Here is a 19,905-nt window from a genome sequence, read left to right on the forward strand (position 1 = left end):
AAAGTGGAAATTTAAAAAAAAAAACAAATCAGCTTTTTTGCTTATACTTAAACATTTTTAATAAGGATCCCCTAAATTTGGTTATGTAAGAATTTTAACAAAGATATGTAGTGAGTGGGTCAATTTATGTTGGACAAGCTATGTGATGTTGACACTGTTTCAAGATGACTTCTGACATTTCTGTACATTAGTTATTTACTTATTAAGTGGAGGCGTACAAGCTGATGTTGATGAGTACTCAGCACAGCCAATGTTTTGGTTGAGCTCTAATGAGAACACTTTGGGTCATCTGTCAGAGCTTGAAAAATAGAACTGCTAATCTGAGTGGTCTTTCCTAATTTTTGCATCATCTATAGCCCACAATAGTCTGAACGGTTCACACAATACATTTGCTCATAATTTACCAACAATTTGGAATGCTTAGCGTCTAAAAATACACCCTTCCATCTTAAAACATGGACTGTGTATACGGTACAGCAATGCGTTTTAAAAAACCATCACTCCACACACATGCATATAACTATTTATTTATTTTTAATAATAACGCCACATTGGAAAAAAAAAAGTGTGACCAAACCTTTTATTTTTCAAAACGGAAGTATAATAATTACACCGGATGTGACGTCGCCTCTGCTCTCAGCGTCCTCTTGAGTGGACGGTAGCGAAACAGCCTTTCAGGCAAAACTGAGGGACGGCATGCGGCCGCTTATTCAATGCTGCTGCTGGGGCTCTCTGCCAAACACAGAATGGACTGTCAACAGAGAAACATGGCTACCTCTGCCACGGGCAAGGCGAATAACAGAGACAACCCTACTACAGACAGTCCGAAATGTCACGAAGAGTATCTGTCGCAGTCACGGGAAATAATAAAACCCACCATCATGGAGCTGACCAAAGAAGTGAGGACGAACATCCTCTGCACAGTGGAAGGATGTGGCAAGATTCTCCCCAACACACCTGCACTGAACATGCATCTCGTGAAGTCACACAGAATCAAGGTAAACGCTTACCACACCTGGTGATTGTTATGGTTAAGGGGTGTAACTGCAATGCTAACTTGGCTCAGTCACTGTCGAGAAAACGCTGTCATAAAACTGAAAAAACGCAAGTCATCCATAACAACTTCGTGTAAGCTAACACAGTAGTGATGCTTACCAAACACGACGTTATAGTTAACGTTAGTTGAAAGTTTATTTAGCTAGCTTTTTATGTCGGTGAAGGTCCGTAACGTTTAAGTTAAGTTTGCCATTGGCGAGCTAGCTACACTGTAACTAGCTGCTCGTGTCACCCGTTGGTTTGGATCACACGTGATGATCGATGCTTTGTGCATTTTTTCGATCCAGATTTACGCCCTTCCTGTTGGAGATTTGGCGTGGTGGACGGGTAGCTGGGGGGCAGGAATTTGGGGAGTATTGGATTTGGCTGTGTTATAGTGTGTCCGTTTATCGTTGTATGGTAAGAGTCTGTTCACCTTTCAAAGACTATCACACGAGCACTATTGATTTTTTTTTTTTCTTTGAGCCTAATATACACTTTACTATCAACACTAAACATTCAGCAAAACGGAGGCAGTCCAATCATTTGGACCAAAGTCTACCCCTGACTCTGGTGCTTATGTCCTCGCTGGACAGGGCTTTTGCGTGGGAGCAGTAATTCACTGTCTCCTCTCCATGAATGAAGTTCTTTGCGGGGCAAAGCTGCCTTTGGTCCTGCAATAGACTAAGCTCTTTGTTTAGAATAGGTGAATGTGAGAATTTGAATGCGCCCTTAGAAGTAGTTCATTTAGCTCAGCTAGAACAGTGTTTAAAGCCCCATTAAGTGGTTTTACCAAACTGTTTGAGGTAAAATCTGGTATATTTGAAAGGTTGAGTCTGTTACTAAGTCAGTCATAATTTAAATATAGGTCTGTTTTACTCCACTGTATAAGAAAACTTTACAAGCTACGGGAAACTTTTGGTAGCCAATATTTAGTTCCTGTCCATTGTTAATTCATGTACTAAAAGACATGTCTGTTACGGAAGATTCCAGTGTGTGTGTGTGTGTGTGTGTGTGTTGATTCTTCATTGCGCAGCCACACTTTCATCATTGATTGTGCGTTGGGTGTAAAGGGAGAAAAGGAAAGCAAACGGCAGTGCTTCAGTAATAGTCCTTGAGCAAAAAGACACTGATTGAGCGTGTTATTTTTAATGCACAGCTCTGCGAATGTTCTGTCAGGAGTGGTAATGATATTCTGGTTGACGTGATGACAGTGTGCTTAAATGCCAGAATTGCTCACTCTGTCTGCCTCCTCTGCCTTATTCATTAAGTCAGACTGCAAGAATGAGGTATGATGTGGAACACCATATATCTGTTTATATTACGCCCACTTTAACACCGATGTGGCTCTACTTCATCATTTCATAGCAGTGTATTTGCTGTTCAGTGACTTTTGATGTTACTGGGTAGCTGTTTCCCCGTGGATACTGATGCCCTTCATTTGAGCTTGTGCACTCGGCCGAGTTCAGACTCCTTTTGGTAAGGCTAATGTGACTCTTCTGGCTTTTAGCTGTCGTTCTACCCGTATCAAGTCCCTTAGCAGCAAGGAAAACAGAGTTTAGAGACTATTACTCTAATTTATCACTGTATAGTACAGTCTCCCGGAAAAGGAAACTAACCTCAGCAATGGCTACTCAAAAGGCTGTGGATTGACCCTCGTGTGGCAAAGACAGTGAATCTTAACTCGGCCTGTCTTCTGAACTACAGCCAACTACTGACCGATGACAAATAATGTCTTGACATGACTCAGGATTCAGCCCACGACCATATGATGTAGCTGAAGAAAGCTGCAAGAACATTTATTGTTTGCAGAATATGTATTATTATGTTAACTCCTCATGATAAACCAGAAGGGTGTTTGGCAGCTTCAGCTGTTCGGCTCCCTCCAGTGTTACAGCAGATGGAGGTGACCTTGATCACTGGAGGGCTGTAATAGTAATGACTGTTATGCAGTGTGATGGTTTTGTCTATTTTATACATACATTTAGTGTAAGTGCTGTTTCCTGAAAAAGCACCATACTATTCACCAGTCAAAAATGATTTTAAAGATACAATGTGCTGACAGCTATTTTAGCAAGTCTCCATTGGGAAGGTGAGAGGAGGGGTTGTACAGCAAACTGTTAAATTCCAAGTGCTGCCCAGCATATTCATGTCTTTTTTTTCAGTTATGTAAAGCAGAGCCTACTGGTCATACAGAAAATGTGGTTTCTTACATAATGTTACGTCTTCAATACTCATATTTACCTACACTGGCTAAAGAAAGTAGGGCAATGAGCAACCATCCATTTTAGTTTTGTAGTCCTAATGATGCGTTTGAAATATAACTGAAAAAAAATAGTATAAAAAGACCAAATTTTGTGGTTTTGATATGCAGCACAGGTGACATTTAGTGAATGCACTACAGGCTTCTCTGTTGGTTGCTTGTTTGTGGTGATATCCAAATTTACAATATCCTTTAACACTCACTGTAAGCGCTGCTGCGTAAGGGTATGAACTTATTATATAAAATGCAAATATCGCTCTTCTCTAACCTCTCTCTTTGGCTGTTATTGACACCCTCAGGATGGTATTGTCAATCCCACGGTCAGAAAGGACATGAAGGGCTCTCAGAAGCTTTACTGCTGTCCCATCGAGGGCTGTCCCAGGGGGCCCAACAGACCCTTCTCCCAGTTCTCCTTGGTTAAACAAGTAAGCCTTTCCTCCAGGGACCTGACAGCCTATGCAATCAATCAGTGGAGTAAAATGATGAGGTGTCAGTTCTGTGAAAGAGCTCTGATTGTAATACTCAGCACCAAATATGTTACAAAAAATAATTTTACTGGAATTATGTAATACTGGTAGAGTTCCTTGACTTAAAATCTTAAAATCAAACAGAATAATATCCCTTAAACATACACTTTGTATAAAATATATACAAGTATCAAATATTCCAAGTTCAAGAAATGCTTTGTGTGGTTTCCCGCCTACCATTATCACTGTTTCTCCTCTGAACATGTAACATCAAGGGCTGCTAAATAATGGGCAAAACTGCCCTCATTTCCCAAATTTGTCTAAATAGTGTAATTGTCTCTGGATCACTAGACAAAAAAGATTCCTGTCACTTTGCTTTATGAGTGTCTTTATCCAGTTTTTTTGTATTGTTATTTAAAAGCTCTGTATCCTTTAAAGTAGTAATGAAATGCAGTATGTTAAAAAACTTAAGTTTAAAGATATCCTATGCAATATATTCTTTGCTCTTTGATCCGATTCATTGTAGCACTTTATGAAGATGCATGCAGAGAAGAAACATAAGTGCTCCAAGTGCAACAATGGCTACAGCACAGAGTGGGACCTAAAGAGGCACATAGAGGACTGTGGGAAGACCTACCACTGTACATGTGGTTGCCCCTACGCCAGCAGGGCTGCTCTACTCTCACATATCTACAGGACAGGACATGAGATTCCTACAGAACACAGGCATGTACATGAATAGCCCAGAGTGCTTTTTTTTTTTTTTTAACTGAAACTTTGCTTTGGGTTTGGCTAAAAATGACTGGATTTTTCTGTATCTGTTTTGTTTCTTTTACAGAATTCCTCCAGTAAAAAAGCGGAAGATGGAAAAACTATTAAGTGGTTCTGAAAAGGCTAAGACCAATGAGTCAACCTTTCAGATCATATCTACTGCTAAAGAGCTGACAGAGACTGCTCTTCCCTCTCATTCAACTGTTCACATCCAAGACTCAGTGAGTAAGAACTCCAAGCCCCGTAAGAGCCTCCAGAAGTTGCTTCTTCCAAAGCCCAAGATGGCATTGGTCAGTGTTCCTGTGATGCAGCTGGCCCACTTGCCTGTCCTCCTTCCATCCACAGAATGTGGGGCTCTGAGGTCTGTGGTGCTGGCTGTAGACAGCCAAGGTTCCGTCAGCACCCTTCACCTCCTGCCACAAGCCCAGCTTGATGCTAAGAGTTTGGCCTTCAAGGATAGCATGCCTACTTCCCGCTCTAACCTGGGGCCCATTAGCACAGGGGTCCAGGTCAGTCTTGACCCTGCAGGCGCAGAGGACTCACCCGGCAGCCTGGCGGGACAACGGGGAAGAAGCACCTCCACCAACATTCAGACAGACAAATCATACTTGTCAAAAATGCCCACAGGGGTGGGTGCTGGGGAGGGAATAGGCTTGTGTTCTGTGGGTGAGTCCTCAGTCTCGTCCTGCTCCCAAACAGACATCAGTGTGAGTGCCCAAGTCCTCCTCCCGGTCAGTGTTGAAACCCAGACATTCTCCTCCCGAGCCAAAACCACATCCTCTATTGGAGCTCAGACAGACACCCAGTGCCTGAGCCAGATTCCTTGCTCTTCCTCATCTGTTCCCCCATACAAAACCAGGCAGACACAGACACACTTTGCCATGCCACAATCAGAGGAGAAAGCTCAGGACCAGAGTATCATCTGCACTGACCTGTTTGGCAATGACTCCCTGAGCGTCTCCACCCAGACAGCTCTGGACATAGATGACACCCTAACTGCTGCCGGAAGCAGTATATATGAGGACTCAAAGTCGGTGGGTGGTATGTGTTTCGGGGTGCAGACAGATGAGCTCAACTCAAACAACATGGCAGACAACCAGACCCAAACAATGACCTTGTTAAATGACCTTGAAAACATTCTGTCTGACAGCATGTCAGGCCACCAGGTTCTCACTGAGGCCTCTGCAGGCTGTGGTTCAGGTCTGGGCTCTGTTCAGGAGCAACACAATGGCATAGACTTTGACTTCGAAGAGTTCCTCAATGCTGTGCATATCCAGACACAGACAGAGGAGAGCGAGCTGGGAGGATTGGGTAGTGACGCGCCTCTGGAGTCTCTGGACATCCAGACCCAGACAGACTTCCTCCTGATGGATGAATTGGACCAAAGTGAGGGACCAAGTCGAACCCAAGCCAGTGACCTGGAGCTATTTGATACTCAAACTCAGACTGACCTCAATTTCCTGCTGAACGCCGGAAGCCACATGCCCCTGAGCAGCATCCTGCGACATTCAAGCTTTTCTATGAGCACCGAGTCCTCAGATACAGAAACACAGACAGATCTCCCTTCATTTGCCACTGGCCTCTCTGCTCAGACCCCTGTCAGTCAGGGTGAGCATGCAAGGCTGCTGAACAGCACAGAGACGCAGACTGTGACCAGCCAGGCAGAAGGCCTGGGACACCTCTTCCTGACCAGCAACGAAACCCAAACTGTCATGGATGACTTCTTGTCAGCTGACCTTGCATGGAATATGGAGTCCCATTTCAGCTCTGTGGAAACCCAGACATGTGAGGAGCTTTGTGCTCTCTTTCAGCACCCTGAGAAACCCAACAGCTGAAACCCTGTGTGAAGCTGCCTAAGCTTTTGCAGTACAGGTTTCTGATATCTGCCTCTTCCTATAAGAGGAATCAGTCTATGCTGTCCTCTGGCGGACCATAGTCTTAACAGTAAGAAGTCTGCGAAAATGTTTTTGAACATTCCACCGGGACATCATGTCCAGAGCCTTTCGAGGTAGATATCCTACCTGCTCTGCTGCACTTTATTAGTTCACTGGGCGTGGTTTATCAGCTCCTCTGACAGTTTACATATTTATTTGCACATAAACTAACATATTGTATGTGTCTTGTCTTAAATGCCAGTTTACTTCTAAATTTCAGTGTATAACCACTGTGATTGGTTTTCACTGTTTGGTCTTATTAGCGTTTTAAAAGTGACTGAACATTTTATCAATGTTATATCTGCGCTTAAAAGGGATGACATCTTTAGCTGGGCGCGGCTGTCAAGAAAAGGCTTATAAAATTTTAACCCTGTATGACAGCTTTCCAATATCCATATACTGCATGAATACAATTTCATCTCAACTTTACAGTATACAATATTATACATTTAGTTCATGTATGTTCAAAATTAGCAAAGAGCATTCAGTGGCTCAGCAGCACATACATAAAATTTCTATTCTCAGATTGCGAATTCGATGGATGCCTCTTTGATGTTCCCTCGTCAGCGGCAGAAAGACTGTATGTACGCTCTGAATTACATCGTGCAAGCTTTGCAGCCAGTGGAAAACTTGACCAGTGGTAACCTATCAGCTTTATGTTTTACAGAATTAAACCCCATAAAGCCTTCAACAATGAGCAAGGCTTTGATCAAAGCTGTTAAGATGCATCTCGCAATATACCATTACTCATACAGATGTGGCACAAGTACAAATTAAATGGTTATGTCTTGTCAATTGCTGCACACCTTTCATTGAAATGTGATTGTGAAGTATGATGTTTTGTAAACACCTGTTTGTGTCTGGGTCTCTATAGCTAAGCAGTCAGTTCAAGTCAGTAAGCAAAATAGGCTGTCATGGTCTTTGACTTGTTCATTAGCTCGGTGGAGGTGTCTACATTAGCAGTGCTCTGTGCTGAAGTGATCCAGTAATGTTAACAGTACAGAAATACATCTTGGATTCAAGCTAGGATTAGCACAGAGTTACTGTATGTATTCACCACCTGATTTTGACTGAAAGGAGGCCTGTTGAATATCTTCTATGAAAACCATTTGAGTTTTCACCCTTAACAATTTTTGACACAGTATTTTAATTTATTTTAATTGTTTTTAATCTATTCTCCAAGCAACTGAGCTTAATGTTTTGATAGTGTTTTTTTGTTATACTGTTGCACTGAGTTACCTCATTAAGCACAGGCACCACATACAGACTGTGTTCCATGGGGAACATTGAGCTGTAGGCCTTGTTTGTTTGTTCATTTTGTTGCGTTGGTGCCTTAACCCAAGTATTGACTTTCGTTCTGTTACAGACAATTGAATTTGCTGCTTTGAGGTAAAATATTTATCAGAATTATACAAGAATATGTTTTGGAAAATGACACTGAAAAATTGTCAAAATCCTTTCGGTCTTTGTTTTGCATGATTAATACATTTTTTTATTGGTATTTTCATCATGGTTGCATGACATATTGGAATGCCCCTAATCGTTCTCCATAGTTTTTATGGAAAGATTTACGTTCTGTCACGTGAAAATAATGCTATGCAGCATTTTATTGAAGAGAATGTTAATGCTGTTACAGTTTATAGATGTTTGTAGAAACTGAAGAATGTACAGAACATGACATTGTGCCCAAGTATATTATGCTAAATTTTTTGCACCATATCTGAACAGTTTAAGCATTAATTTCCCTGTGTTAAGAAGTATTTTGACACTCATATTAAATGTAAACATTTCTTGTATTGAGATGAGTACATCCAGTTTGTGGTTTCTGAATACAAATACAGCATAGCTGCTCCCTGCTGGTTTAGTAGCCAGGGGAAAATGCCTTGCTGAAAACAGAACTCTGTGTAGAAGCCTTGTGAGTCTCCAGTGTAAGATACAGTCCTTTATTTTCTCTCTGTAGGGAGTGCATGCAGATATTTTCCCAGCACAAAAATATTTGTTTTAACTGAAATTGAGTTTTCTTGCCTGTATGTGTAGAGTTAATGCTTGCCTTGATTAATTGTTGAAGCTACACTGCAGATGATCTTAATAAACTGCTGGAAAGTATATATTGTGTTCCTTGTCAACTAATATAGAACAAAGGTAGAAAAAGAAAAGGTTAAACAATACAAAAAAATGAAACTGGGGTGCATGTTGCCACAATCAGTGTCCTAAGAGATTTAGTTCATTGGTTAGTTAGTTAACATTTATTGTCCCCAGGGGGAAATTCTTTGTCAGCACTGTACACTACAGGGAAAATCAGCATTGCACTTGACATGTTTCCATCATTACAGTGACAGACAGAAATACATAAAATACAACCCAGCAGCACACAACGGCGACAGTACAATACAACATGAAAATAAGACGTGTAGTCTCCTTGCTATTGCAGCAGGTACCAGGCTTTTACCAAAGAGAGCCCTCCTGCACATCTGCACCCTGCGCTCAGAGGGTGGTAAACTGAAGGGGTGGATGAGTGGGTGGGTTATGTCCTGTGATATTTGCAATGCGTGTGCTGGCCTTAAATTTGAGTACTGAGGTTGGGTGCAGGGAGCCCTATTATCTTGGCAGCAGTGTTGGTTGTGTGTGTGAGTTTGGCCCGGTTCGTTACAGAGAGCATTGTAAAGAAACAGAGAGCAGGATGGATTAAACAATACTGTGGTACTACAGTAGGAGGAAATGGGGCGCGACATAGAGTCCTTTGAGTTTCACACACAAATCAGTAGGACTGCTGCTTAACAGCCGCCTATTCAGCTCTTGAGTTTTCCAAAGCTCAGCATAGGGGAATAAAATTCACAAGTTTTATGATTCCTTCTTCAGTGTGCAATGGGTTTTGTTATCTTGTGTGAAACTTAAAGGAGCGGCCTGATAGATTTGGGTGTGTGAAACCTTTTTCATGCTTCTTTATGATAGAACAACATAAAACTTTATAATATCGTGTATTTCATATTTTCACTTTGATGCAGTTATATCTTACTGAACATAGACATGTTACCTGAATCCTGGCCAGATATAGCATCCCTTTACAGTTTTTTACTTTACTGTACCGTTTTATTCTACATGCACAATCAGATAAGACAAAAGTTTGGTTTAATTAGATTAACACTGCATTTATTTCTATTATAGAACAATGCCACTAGATAATTTTTTATTTTACAGGGCAGCTAAACACAAAAGAGGTAGTATAATAAAGCAAAGTCACAAGACCATCCCAGTTTAAATTGTATTGCAGTAATTGGCTGGTCTTTGGAGACCAACATGACACACAGTAAATTTAGGAATCTGTGTGCACAATACTGCACTGATAACCCTCGTACACTGCATAATGCAGACCCCATTCACAACCAGCAGGAATCACTTACTGACTGATATAAATCTGAGGATGTACTGAGCAGATGCAGTAATTTGGCCAGAGCTTATATCATGCATAGACAGAATCTACAGTGCAATACTAAAGTTTTGACAGAGCTTTAGTGTAGCTTGTACTTTAAAAAGCAGAACGTGCGAGGCAGGCACACAGCCAGGCTTCTTTATGAGGTAGTTACACCATTGCTAGGTAACTAGAGCAGCTGAAAAAGCACTTGTGGGAACTGGTCGGAACAAAATAGAGGCCCAAATGACTAGTAGAGCTCTCAACATTTCAATGTTCCCTTCCCTTGACTGTTACTGTTATGGTGAGTATGGTTTTGAAATGTTATGCCACACTAAACTGACTGAACACTAAAACCAAATTACCTCTGCAATGAGGTATTCTTATGAACACGCCACATACATTGAATTTATTCTTCCAACTGACTGTTGTGATGGAAACATTGTATGATGCATTGAGGCTTAAGCATACACGATCCAAAATAGGATAAAACAGGTTTTAATGGGTTGAACGGGAGAGTTTAAAGTTGTATACTTGAAAGTCATCATCAGACATTTCAAGTTTTATTTCACAGGGCTCATACAGCATGACAGCATACACAGTCTTGTTCCTTACGAGAACAGACAGCTGGGTTGCATATGGGCTAGTGCACCGGCTGCAGTGCTGGCGTGGAGGGCCTGTGTCAGGCTCTTGCCCATTGAGTAGCCTCTGCGGTGCACAGTGTCAGATTTGGAAGACACAGGTACCTGATACCTCTTGGGGACAGAAACACTTATAGCAGAGAACAAGTGTGGGTTATGCTGACATGTCCGGTACTTGGAGGTTAGGGCTGCAGAGTCACTGGGAAGCTCTGTGTTAGCAGCAGGGTCCACTCTTGTTCCTCTCGTCTCACTCTTCTTATCAAACATGAAACAGTTTTCCTCCAAGGTTTCTGCCTCTGAGGCCTTCTTGCCAGAGCAGAGCTGGCCACCAACCTTTGGACTCAGGTGTGGTGACTTGATTGGTGGTAAAAATGTAAAGTTTTTAATGGGAACCACTGTATTATTGGGCCTGTGGCTGTGTTTCTGGGGCTTAGTGGGCCTGTTATCTGACACAGAGTATTTTGAGGACAGATGGTGAGGCTGTGGGGGAGTCTCTCTGAGTTTCCCTTCCTCCTCTATCTTTTCTCCATGTAAGAGGTGTGACGTAGTTTTCTTTGTGGCATTGAGGACAGGCCATTCTGAGGCTTCTGGCTGCAGAGCTGCCACGGCAGTGTTACTCCAAGATCCCACCTGCTGGTTTAATGGCATGGATTTCTTAAAGCTGCTATGAGGGCCTGCATGCAACTCACAGTGGTGCTCTGTAATACTGGCTGAGCTGTCTGCATTAGGGAGTGTTGGGTCAACAGACAAGGGGGTCGGCTTGTCAGCCTCCTTCTGCTTTGGTTTCCTGTATGTCTTCTGAGTTAGAAGTATGCCGCTCAGTGGAGCAACTCTGGCCCAACCCCGGACCTGTTTTAAAATTAAGAGAAAACAGTTTTGATATGTTTAAACTGAAAACGCAGCAGGGGAATTACTTATTGGGCCAAGTTAAATTTAAAAGTGCGGTAGTTGAAATGAAGCTAATATTTGTGTGTGAGATTGTATAAATCACAAACGTGTCACTTGACACCCCCTCTAACCAATAAAATCAAAGGTTATTTAATATGTTTATAACATTTGTTGCTACATGGAAGTGAAGGAGACAAGAGCACATGTTGAGTCGCATGCATGTAAGTCCAATTTAAACACACACACATAAAATATATAAAAATCATTAAGCAAAACAAATATTACTAGAAAGCCCAAGATTTCTAAAAATTAGTGCATAAAACCTTTAAATACTCCACGCCGTGTACAACTGACAAAGTCCTATTATGGGATAGAAATGTCCATAATGACTCCATCTATTCTTCTATTGTTGCGATATAGAGGATCAGACAATTTACACATATATCTTTCTTAGGTTGATGTTTCTAAGTTTTATGGCAAGGTGAAAGGCAAAGCTATGCCTGTTCCTGAGAGCAGTGAGGACCGTGAGAGTTGCAGCGATGAGGGCGAGGTAGTTGTACGAGTGGAAGACAGGAATGATGAGCATGAGGAAGACAGCGCCAGTCAGAGTAATGGCAGTGAGGAGGGCCATGGGGAGAATGAGATGCGCAAAGTGCAGGAAATGTGATGTGCACCTGCGCTTCACACCAAAAAATATCTGCCTGGAGTTTCATGAGTGAGAGATGGATGCATATCAGCAGGGGACATTTCTAACATGTCCAGTGAGGAGATTCAGCCTATGTTTCGTTACATGAATTATCACTGTATACACCCAAATTAATAATTCACAGACTTCTATCTTGATCATTTTTGTTTTGTCAGATAGATCCTTCAATAAATGAAGAAACTTATTTCTTAATAAAATATGTTCATGGATACTTATGCCATTGTTCGTTAATGAATTGTTTTTTTACATTGGGATATCCTGAAAAAATACAGTATATATTATACCCTAATGGGACGTAGTAATTTATAAATGAAGGCACCCCCCAATATTTGTTATTCTCATATAAAAGTGTAGATTATACAATTTTGCCACTGACACCAAACTGTGACAGAAGACACTTAGAAATCAACATGTGCAACTGGCACAACCTACTTAAAAGAAACATTAACTAAATCAGATAAAAGCTGGCAGAAAAAAGTTTAGCAGTAAGAGTATATTCATTCACTTACAGCTTCTTCCACACCCGAGTAACAATGATACTCATGTGGCTCGAGTTGTTCCCAGAAGTCCTCCTCACTAATATCTAGAAGGACATCAGCATGTCTCCCCTCTGCAGTCTGGTAAGGCTGCTCCCCAGCTGCATCCTCCTGAGTTGGAAGCTCCTTATCTGAGCCAGCCACAGCTCTGTGATCCACTTCTGGTAAGGCCGCCATTATTAAGTTAGCTTAGGTACTTCATGGGGAGATTTACAAAAGGACATTAATAAATAAAAAACACAGACAGTGTAGTCTACGCCAAAATATCCTGCAGAATTCATGCAGCTTAGTGCTTTGAGTCAAGTTACACAGACGGTTTAGCTTTAAACGTCGGGAGGCTTGATACTGAGCGTTACACCAGTTTGTCAAACGCAGACATCACTCACCGAAATGAGGCAGGTCGCGGACCCCTGTTGCATTTCGAACGGGTCTGTATCCGTCTCCCCGTGTCAGAAAATCGCTCCTCACACAGACGTGCTGCCGTCCGTCCTGATGGTTTTGTCTCCGGCCGACAGAGCCGTCCCCGACAGAAGTGTACGGGGCCGTTAAAGCCCCTACGGACGAACCGCAAAGCTGTCGTCATGGCAACCCGCAGAGGCAGCGCCGGAGAGACGTGACGTAGGGGGAAAAAAAGGGGCGGGCTGGGTGCGCTCGTGCTGCAGCCCGCACTGCCCATGATGAGTTATTGCTACAACTCTGTTATGCAATGGGCTGCGTCTTACTACATCACAGAAATGCCAAAATTAAGTTCAAATATTTGTTAAAAAAAATTTTGTTTTGCATTTCTTTTGTTTTTCCTGTAGGGCTACAGAGGTCATGGCGATGCCACGACGAGAAAAAGGGGAAGTTAACCGGTTTATTACTTGTGAAGGAGGAAACCATTTTGATTAGTCACAACGCTCACTTCTGCACGTAGACCTAGAGTAGACGTCAAACTCTCTCCCATACGGGTCCGAGTCAGCGGTGTGAGGGCGCAGTATGTTCACGACGTGACAATGGAATCGAGCGGTGGTTGCTGCGAAGAGAGAGGTATTCTCATTCCCTTGTTTGGTTTTTTTTTTGCAATGCGCAGGCAGTGAGACCCGTGTTCTTAGCAAACGCCGAAGTTTGAAGTGAGCAGGAGCAAATTCGCACTTTGCTGGCGCACAACAACAGCTTGGTTTATTGGTCCGGAGCTGCACAGTGTCAGCTTCTGACGCGGCCGGAGCGCCTATCTGCGAGGGGGACGCTGACACCTGACGGCTCCATCCCTCGACTCGCCGGTCTTTTCCATCACGACCTCTTCGTTTCTGCAGTGCAGGGACTGCGTTTTATGGAAGCGGAGTCCGTGCATCCTGTCGTAGTCATGCTGCCCCCAAAGAACTGCCTGCCGAGGAACTACAGCTGCATAGCCGGACTGTTCGGAAGCCTGGCGGCGGCAAACCCGCGGCTTGAAGATGGGGAAGATTTCGACATGACGAACGCCACCTGTGAGCCCATCGAGAGCCCCGTGGTGGACGAGAGACCACGGGGCAGGGAGGTCTCCCTGAAGCCCCAGAGTCCAAATCTGCGTCGGAGATGCAAGTCGCTGCCCACACCCACGGAGAGAGCAAAGTTGGAGATCTCCCGCAGCAGAAGTCCAACGAGTCAAAAGAAAGTCCGGTTCGCCGACTCACTGGGCCTAGAGCTCATTTCAGTGAAGCATTTCGACGATGCAGATGTGCCAGAAGTGCCGGAGCGCATTCTGGCCAAGCTGCCCAAAGGTCCCCTCCACCTTAATCATTTGGACACGAAATTCCCCCGGGCTCCTGCGCAGTCGGTGTTCATGGAGTTGCAGTTCACCAACCCGGGCACACTACCGGGGTTTGAGCAGAAAGTGAGGGAGGTGAAAGTCATGCTGGAGAGCGTCGAGGCGGACGAGTTCAGCCTCTCCGGGTTTGTGCGCGTGTTGAATCTGGCTTTCGAGAAGAGCGTGTCTTTGCGCTACTCCCTAAACAACTGGATAACGTTCATGGACAGCTTGGCGTCCTACGTCCCGAACTCCAGCAACGGCGTCACGGATAAGTTCTGTTTCAAGGTCGTCACGCCGACGTACCTCGACAGCGGGGGCACGTTGCAGTTCGCCATTAAGTACTGTGTCGGCGGGCAAGAGTTCTGGGACAATAACAACGGGAACAACTACAAAGTGCGCCGTCACCGGTTCAAGATGTCCCCACCGCGGGAATGGGAGAACGGATGGATTCACTTTATCTGAGCTGCGTCGCCCGCAGTGGCACGCCGCCTGCGTAGTTTGCTCGCGATTGATCCCCGGGTACCTGAAGTAGGACTGTGGCCCGTTAAAAATGAATTCCGGTTTCTATTTATTTATCTGTTTTTCTGCTATTGTCAGCTACGTACATTTAGTGACAAAGAAAATAACCCCCCCACGGTGTTTCGACAAAACTCGTCCCGCTGCGGTGACAGGCCTGGGTGTTAGGGACTACTGTGACGGCCTTTGGCGGGTGCCCGGTGCGGGATGCTGTCAGATCCTTTGCCTTTGGTGACAGGGGCGCTTGTGCGGCTTGGCGCCCTTTGGGAGGGCACGTTCACGTTATGTAATGCAGGAACACGTGCCCCGGCAAACGTGCCGGGCAACGCCGACTTCAAGAATCACTGTCCATTTCAGGAGATGCTATAAATTCATTTGATGGCGCGGTGTTGTTAAAATCATCCTTTTGTTTTGCATGCGTGCAAAAATGTTGGCGTAATGGGAAGCCGAGAGTTGACAGACAGAAATATAAGAAATATATTATTTTATACAGATGAATTTAATGTGCAATTCCCCACTGTCTATCATAGAACATGCCATTTTTAAGCCATGATGTGGGAAGTTGTGCATTGAATCTTGTACAGTCATTTCGTCATTAGGCTTGAACCGACTAAATGCATTAGATAGTTATGGTCGTTGAACTTACATTTTAAAGTAGGGCCTATAGGCACTAGGAAATAGTTAGCCTAGTGCCCAAATACTTGTAGGCCTCCAATCCAGGGACACCATACTTAGCCAAACCTGCCTTTATCCTTATATTTGCACTTATTCAACACCCATTGTATATTTGTTGCTGCATTCACGCAAAAAAGATGACATATTTTGCCTAATTCAAAAATCAAGGAGGTCGAACCAAAGACGATGAACTCAAAAACGTTTTCTATCAAAAAACCATTCCCCAAATTATAACTGCATCATGCACATTCCGTCAAATCATAGAGGCCACGTTTATAGAATATGGGCTTCAATATTCCCGTCCTGTACTGTGAAAAGAAGGTTTTGTCTGAATGAACTCCTTGAATGTGGTTGTTACTCCCCAAAGGAAAATAAGTTCGGTAGCCGTTCGAAAGGTTAAATTTACCTCAGATTACTTGTGACTTTTCCTCTTCTTCTTCTTCTTCTTCAGGTCGATCGTTATAAAACAGATGTTATTTTCACAGTTAAAATTTTCTAACAGATACATTCAAACAGAAAAGTATTATTGTACATTTGCAGATTGAAAACATAATGCCTATTAATTCGTAATGTTCTTAATTGCACTGTGTAACTCAGTTTTTCACAGTGCTGTGTTGTCTGTCGACAAAGTAGCTATTACACGGTTGACTATGTTTAACCAGCTTCTGCTGCTGTAAAGGTACATGATAGCCATCACGGTGCGAGAGTAGTGCTGCTCCTTACACGTGAGCAAAACGGTTTGAATCACCTGACTGGCCGACATTTCCATTTTTGGACTGATTACTTCATTTCCACACCACATGCCTTGATTGATGTTACACAGTGGTCTTCCAAACCTGCTCCCAATCATGCAATCATGTAGGCAGTCTTTATGGCAAACAGTATTCATCAAGCTTTTTTTTTTTTTTTTTAGTTGTATGATAATATCAATGTTTGTGAGTGTCTAGAGTGTTGTGACTCCGAATCAGTAAGCAGAGGAACAACAGGCGGGATGCTTTTAATCCCCGTGCCCTTACTGTAATCTGAACATCACATTGGCCTTTGTTTGCATCATCATGGCCTCAGAAGTAAAGCTCTCCAAATAATGAGGCCATCAGGTCGGGATGTGGATAAACAACTATTCCTGCAACCACTTAGTTTTTGGAGCAGTTCCACTGTGAGTCCATCAGTAATGTTTGTCTGCAAATTTGACATAGTTGGTGTCATTGCAGGGGCACTGAGAGATTGCCTGCAGTGAGTTCACATTTGCCACCGCTCAGCCTACCTGCATGTACAGAGCTGCATTTTCATCAGCTGTTTATTTAAATACATTGTGGATATAAAAGGTCTGGCCATAGCAGAGCTTGCCGTGTGTTATGTTGTCAAATCACTGGGTGTTTGCATATTGTCTGCTTTGGTCTATGTAAACTGTGTTCAAGCATCCATGCAGTGCACTACCAGAAGGCAATATTTATCCAGGCTGAGAATACTGATGTGGGTGCAGAGAGATGCATCAATACCAACTAAGCACTACCAACAGAGGCTGATTTTAACAAATTAGGTTTTAGACTTTATTTGGCTGTTATTTGATCAGATATGCTCTGTTAGACAACATTATAGTGTTGGGATTGACTGACACAAATGACTGTCTCAATACGCTGCTGTCTCTGTTTTCCAAAACATGTAACTCTCTGGTTTATGTTTCCAAAAAAGTATGAAAACCATAAGAATTAACAGTGCTCAGTTTTATCCTGGTGTCTCCCACACTGCTGTTGCTATTGGTGCATCCCTACTATAAAGAAAAAGAAGGGCTTCTGGTATGATTAGATTTTCACCTCGATGTATACATAACAGTTTGCATCAGAACTCACTGATATATAGATATGTATGTAAATGTGTTAATGTTTCATATTGAATGTCTTCCTATTACTGTTCTATGTCGTGTGTATTTTTGAAGCATTTTAAAAGCAGACTTGAGAGATGTGAATGGTAAAAGTTTGTTATCCGATGATCCTGTGAAGTTGGGTGGATGCAATATGAACTTAAACTTAATGAAGTCGTAAAAGCACACTTAGTAATCAAATGTCTTTTCAGGACCATTTAAAATAAGGCTGATAATAGAATTGGAAGTACAACAAGCTATGATATTTTGTCTCAAAATTATGTTTATATTACAGTAAGATATTGCAGAATTTTCCCTGAAATGTGTAGCAAAATGTGAGCAGTGTATCTGAATGAAATGAAAAATTGGAAACCACATGTGCACAGCTAGAGGTGTACACTGCCTTACTCAACTATTTGTTTACTTAGAGACATGTAAAAGAGGCGGAAGATGACAAGTGCTTGTTAAGAAATTGTGTGATTGCGGAACATGTGAACAGTGGACAATGAGGAGGAGCATATCTGGGCAAGAGAGGGGTAACATGAAATGCACTGTGGCGTTTGATAACTTTGGGCATGAGTGACTTATGATTGTAGCTGATACTGAGCAGATTCAGTCAAAGCAGGTTCAATGCACTTTGAGTGAGAACAAGGAAAGGGGCATGGTATACATGATGGCTTCTCCTGTGAATAGCTTCAAACCAAGATGTTTTCCACTGTCTGTCATATTTTACTGCTCTTTTCTCTCACTGTTGAAAGCCTAAATCACCTTTGTCTAATTTGAAACCACTGTATTCTTCTGATGTTTTTTCTTGGTTTGGTGTCTAGTCAGTGAATTCATTTTTTTTGTAAATCCTATGCACCCCCTTTTGTGTTGTAACATCTTTTAATGTAACCTATATTTTGTTAAAACAATGGTTAATAAAGGCATTTGTGATGATAACCAAACACCCTGCCAGTACTTTAAGCTTACAATCACCCAATTCAATATTTATACGGTAGCCTTTATTCAGTTTCGCCCTGCTGTTTATCCCTGTTGCATGATAGTGTAATTATAGCTATTATTCCAAAGTCTCATCTCTTAGACTCTAGCAAACCTTCACAGTTTACTGTTATTATAACATAAAATAAGATGGTACTGTGGTATATGTGCGTTGTGTGACTGCAGAGCTGTGCATGTGTGTGTGTTCCCAAGGTGCCTAACTATTAGGTCAGCTGAGCATCTCATTTGCAAAGGGCTGCTGCTAGTCCCCATTCACAAAGCGACAGGCTGCAGTGGGCTGTTGCCATCGCCATTGCAGACATGACAGCGAACATGTCCTTCAGTCGATTACATTCTGACACCACGCCCCGCTGAGTTTCTGAAAGGGAGGGGTTGGAGCTTGAAGCAGGAAAAGGTGCAGCAAGAGCTGGGCAAAGGTGCAATGAACAGACAACAAAGAGCATGTAAAAAGATAATGATATGATAGTACGTTTGGCCTTTTTCTCTTTTGATTACATCTTCTTTGAAACCCAGAGATAAGCTCTTTAAAGTATATAACATCCTCATGCCTCCATACATGCCCCACACATCACATATCATCATACAGTTATATGTTATGCATACAGTATAAATACTAACTGGGCTGACTACGTGGTATTTTGGATAACATATATTTTGTCTCCACAGTTTTTTTTACTTGTAACTATCATATCATATCATAGCTTTCTCTCTGAATAGCATTGGTTATTCTTATATAATAAATACTAAGCCAACAGGCATGAAATTAAATAAAACCACAGTCTCTAGAGTCGATCAATAAATGCCATTAACAGACATTCAGTGGCTGATAATATAACACTGTACTATATTACATTCTTGACTGATGGAAAGTCTGATGCTGGAGGTTTTTTTTATTTGAACTGTAATACAATACAATTTTACACTAATACAGTCATTTAAGTGTGCTTAAATTAAACCTTAGTGTGTGTGTGTATATGTGTGTGTGTTTTTGTTTGTGAGTGTGTGTGTATGTTGTGTGCCAGGTATATTGTGTACATATTGTGTATGTTGTGTGGTTGGTGTATTGGGATACTTTGGTGTTAGATGTGGAACACGATCCTGCTTAATCTTCATGTAAACCCTAACGCAGTGATGACTGAGCTGTGCTGGCCCACGGCCAGAGGAAGTTGAGGTAAACTTTGCTTACTTACAGCTGTGCTGAAGTCATCCTGACAATTTGTAGCTGGTGGAGCAGGAAATTAAGACATTCATGGTTTAATGTAACTGCAGGGTGGGACATTTGTCTGGATTTTATTTGACTATTTGTGAGATACATTAGATATATCAACATCAACCAATCATTTTCAAATTCCCTTTTAGCATGAGGAACCATATGAATCGGCAAAGTGCATGTGTTGTATGCTTGTCTGTGTAATTATCAAGTGATGGTA

General features: G+C 42.4%; 3 protein-coding genes across 5 annotated transcripts; 2 read left to right on the top strand and 1 right to left on the bottom strand.

Moving 5' to 3' along the window:
* The first annotated feature begins 652 nt into the window (after nucleotides 1-652).
* Nucleotides 653-8,576, top strand: atmin (ATM interactor). 3 transcript variants are annotated; one of them, XM_040151794.1, is made up of 4 exons: nucleotides 653-998; nucleotides 3,598-3,723; nucleotides 4,292-4,491; nucleotides 4,604-8,576. In XM_040151794.1, the coding sequence occupies exons 1-4, from the start codon at nucleotides 714-716 to the stop codon at nucleotides 6,369-6,371; spliced, it is 2,379 nt and encodes a 792-aa protein (XP_040007728.1). In that variant the 5' UTR covers nucleotides 653-713; the 3' UTR covers nucleotides 6,372-8,576. The 3 variants fall into 3 exon arrangements, with proteins under 3 accessions (XP_040007728.1, XP_040007810.1, XP_040007894.1); XM_040151960.1 differs by lacking the exon at nucleotides 653-998 and adding an exon at nucleotides 1,045-1,128; XM_040151876.1 differs by lacking the exon at nucleotides 3,598-3,723.
* Nucleotides 8,577-10,361: 1,785 nt separating this feature from the next.
* On the bottom strand, nucleotides 10,362-13,228 carry LOC120803526. Its single transcript, XM_040152088.1, has 3 exons — nucleotides 13,037-13,228; nucleotides 12,624-12,811; nucleotides 10,362-11,369 (listed from the first exon to the last, which is right to left on the bottom strand). Exon 3 carries the CDS (start codon nucleotides 11,166-11,168, stop codon nucleotides 10,491-10,493), a length of 678 nt encoding a protein of 225 aa, XP_040008022.1. The 5' UTR covers nucleotides 11,169-11,369; nucleotides 12,624-12,811; nucleotides 13,037-13,228; the 3' UTR covers nucleotides 10,362-10,490.
* Nucleotides 13,229-13,761: 533 nt separating this feature from the next.
* LOC120803584 (protein phosphatase 1 regulatory subunit 3E) lies at nucleotides 13,762-18,418 on the top strand. The gene has a single exon (XM_040152223.1). It carries the CDS (start codon nucleotides 13,963-13,965, stop codon nucleotides 14,881-14,883), a length of 921 nt encoding a protein of 306 aa, XP_040008157.1. The 5' UTR covers nucleotides 13,762-13,962; the 3' UTR covers nucleotides 14,884-18,418.
* Nucleotides 18,419-19,905: the final 1,487 nt, after the last annotated feature.

Source organism: Xiphias gladius, chromosome 1 (genome assembly GCF_016859285.1).
Source record: "Xiphias gladius isolate SHS-SW01 ecotype Sanya breed wild chromosome 1, ASM1685928v1, whole genome shotgun sequence".
NCBI classification, from domain to species: Eukaryota; Metazoa; Chordata; class Actinopteri; order Istiophoriformes; family Xiphiidae; genus Xiphias; species Xiphias gladius.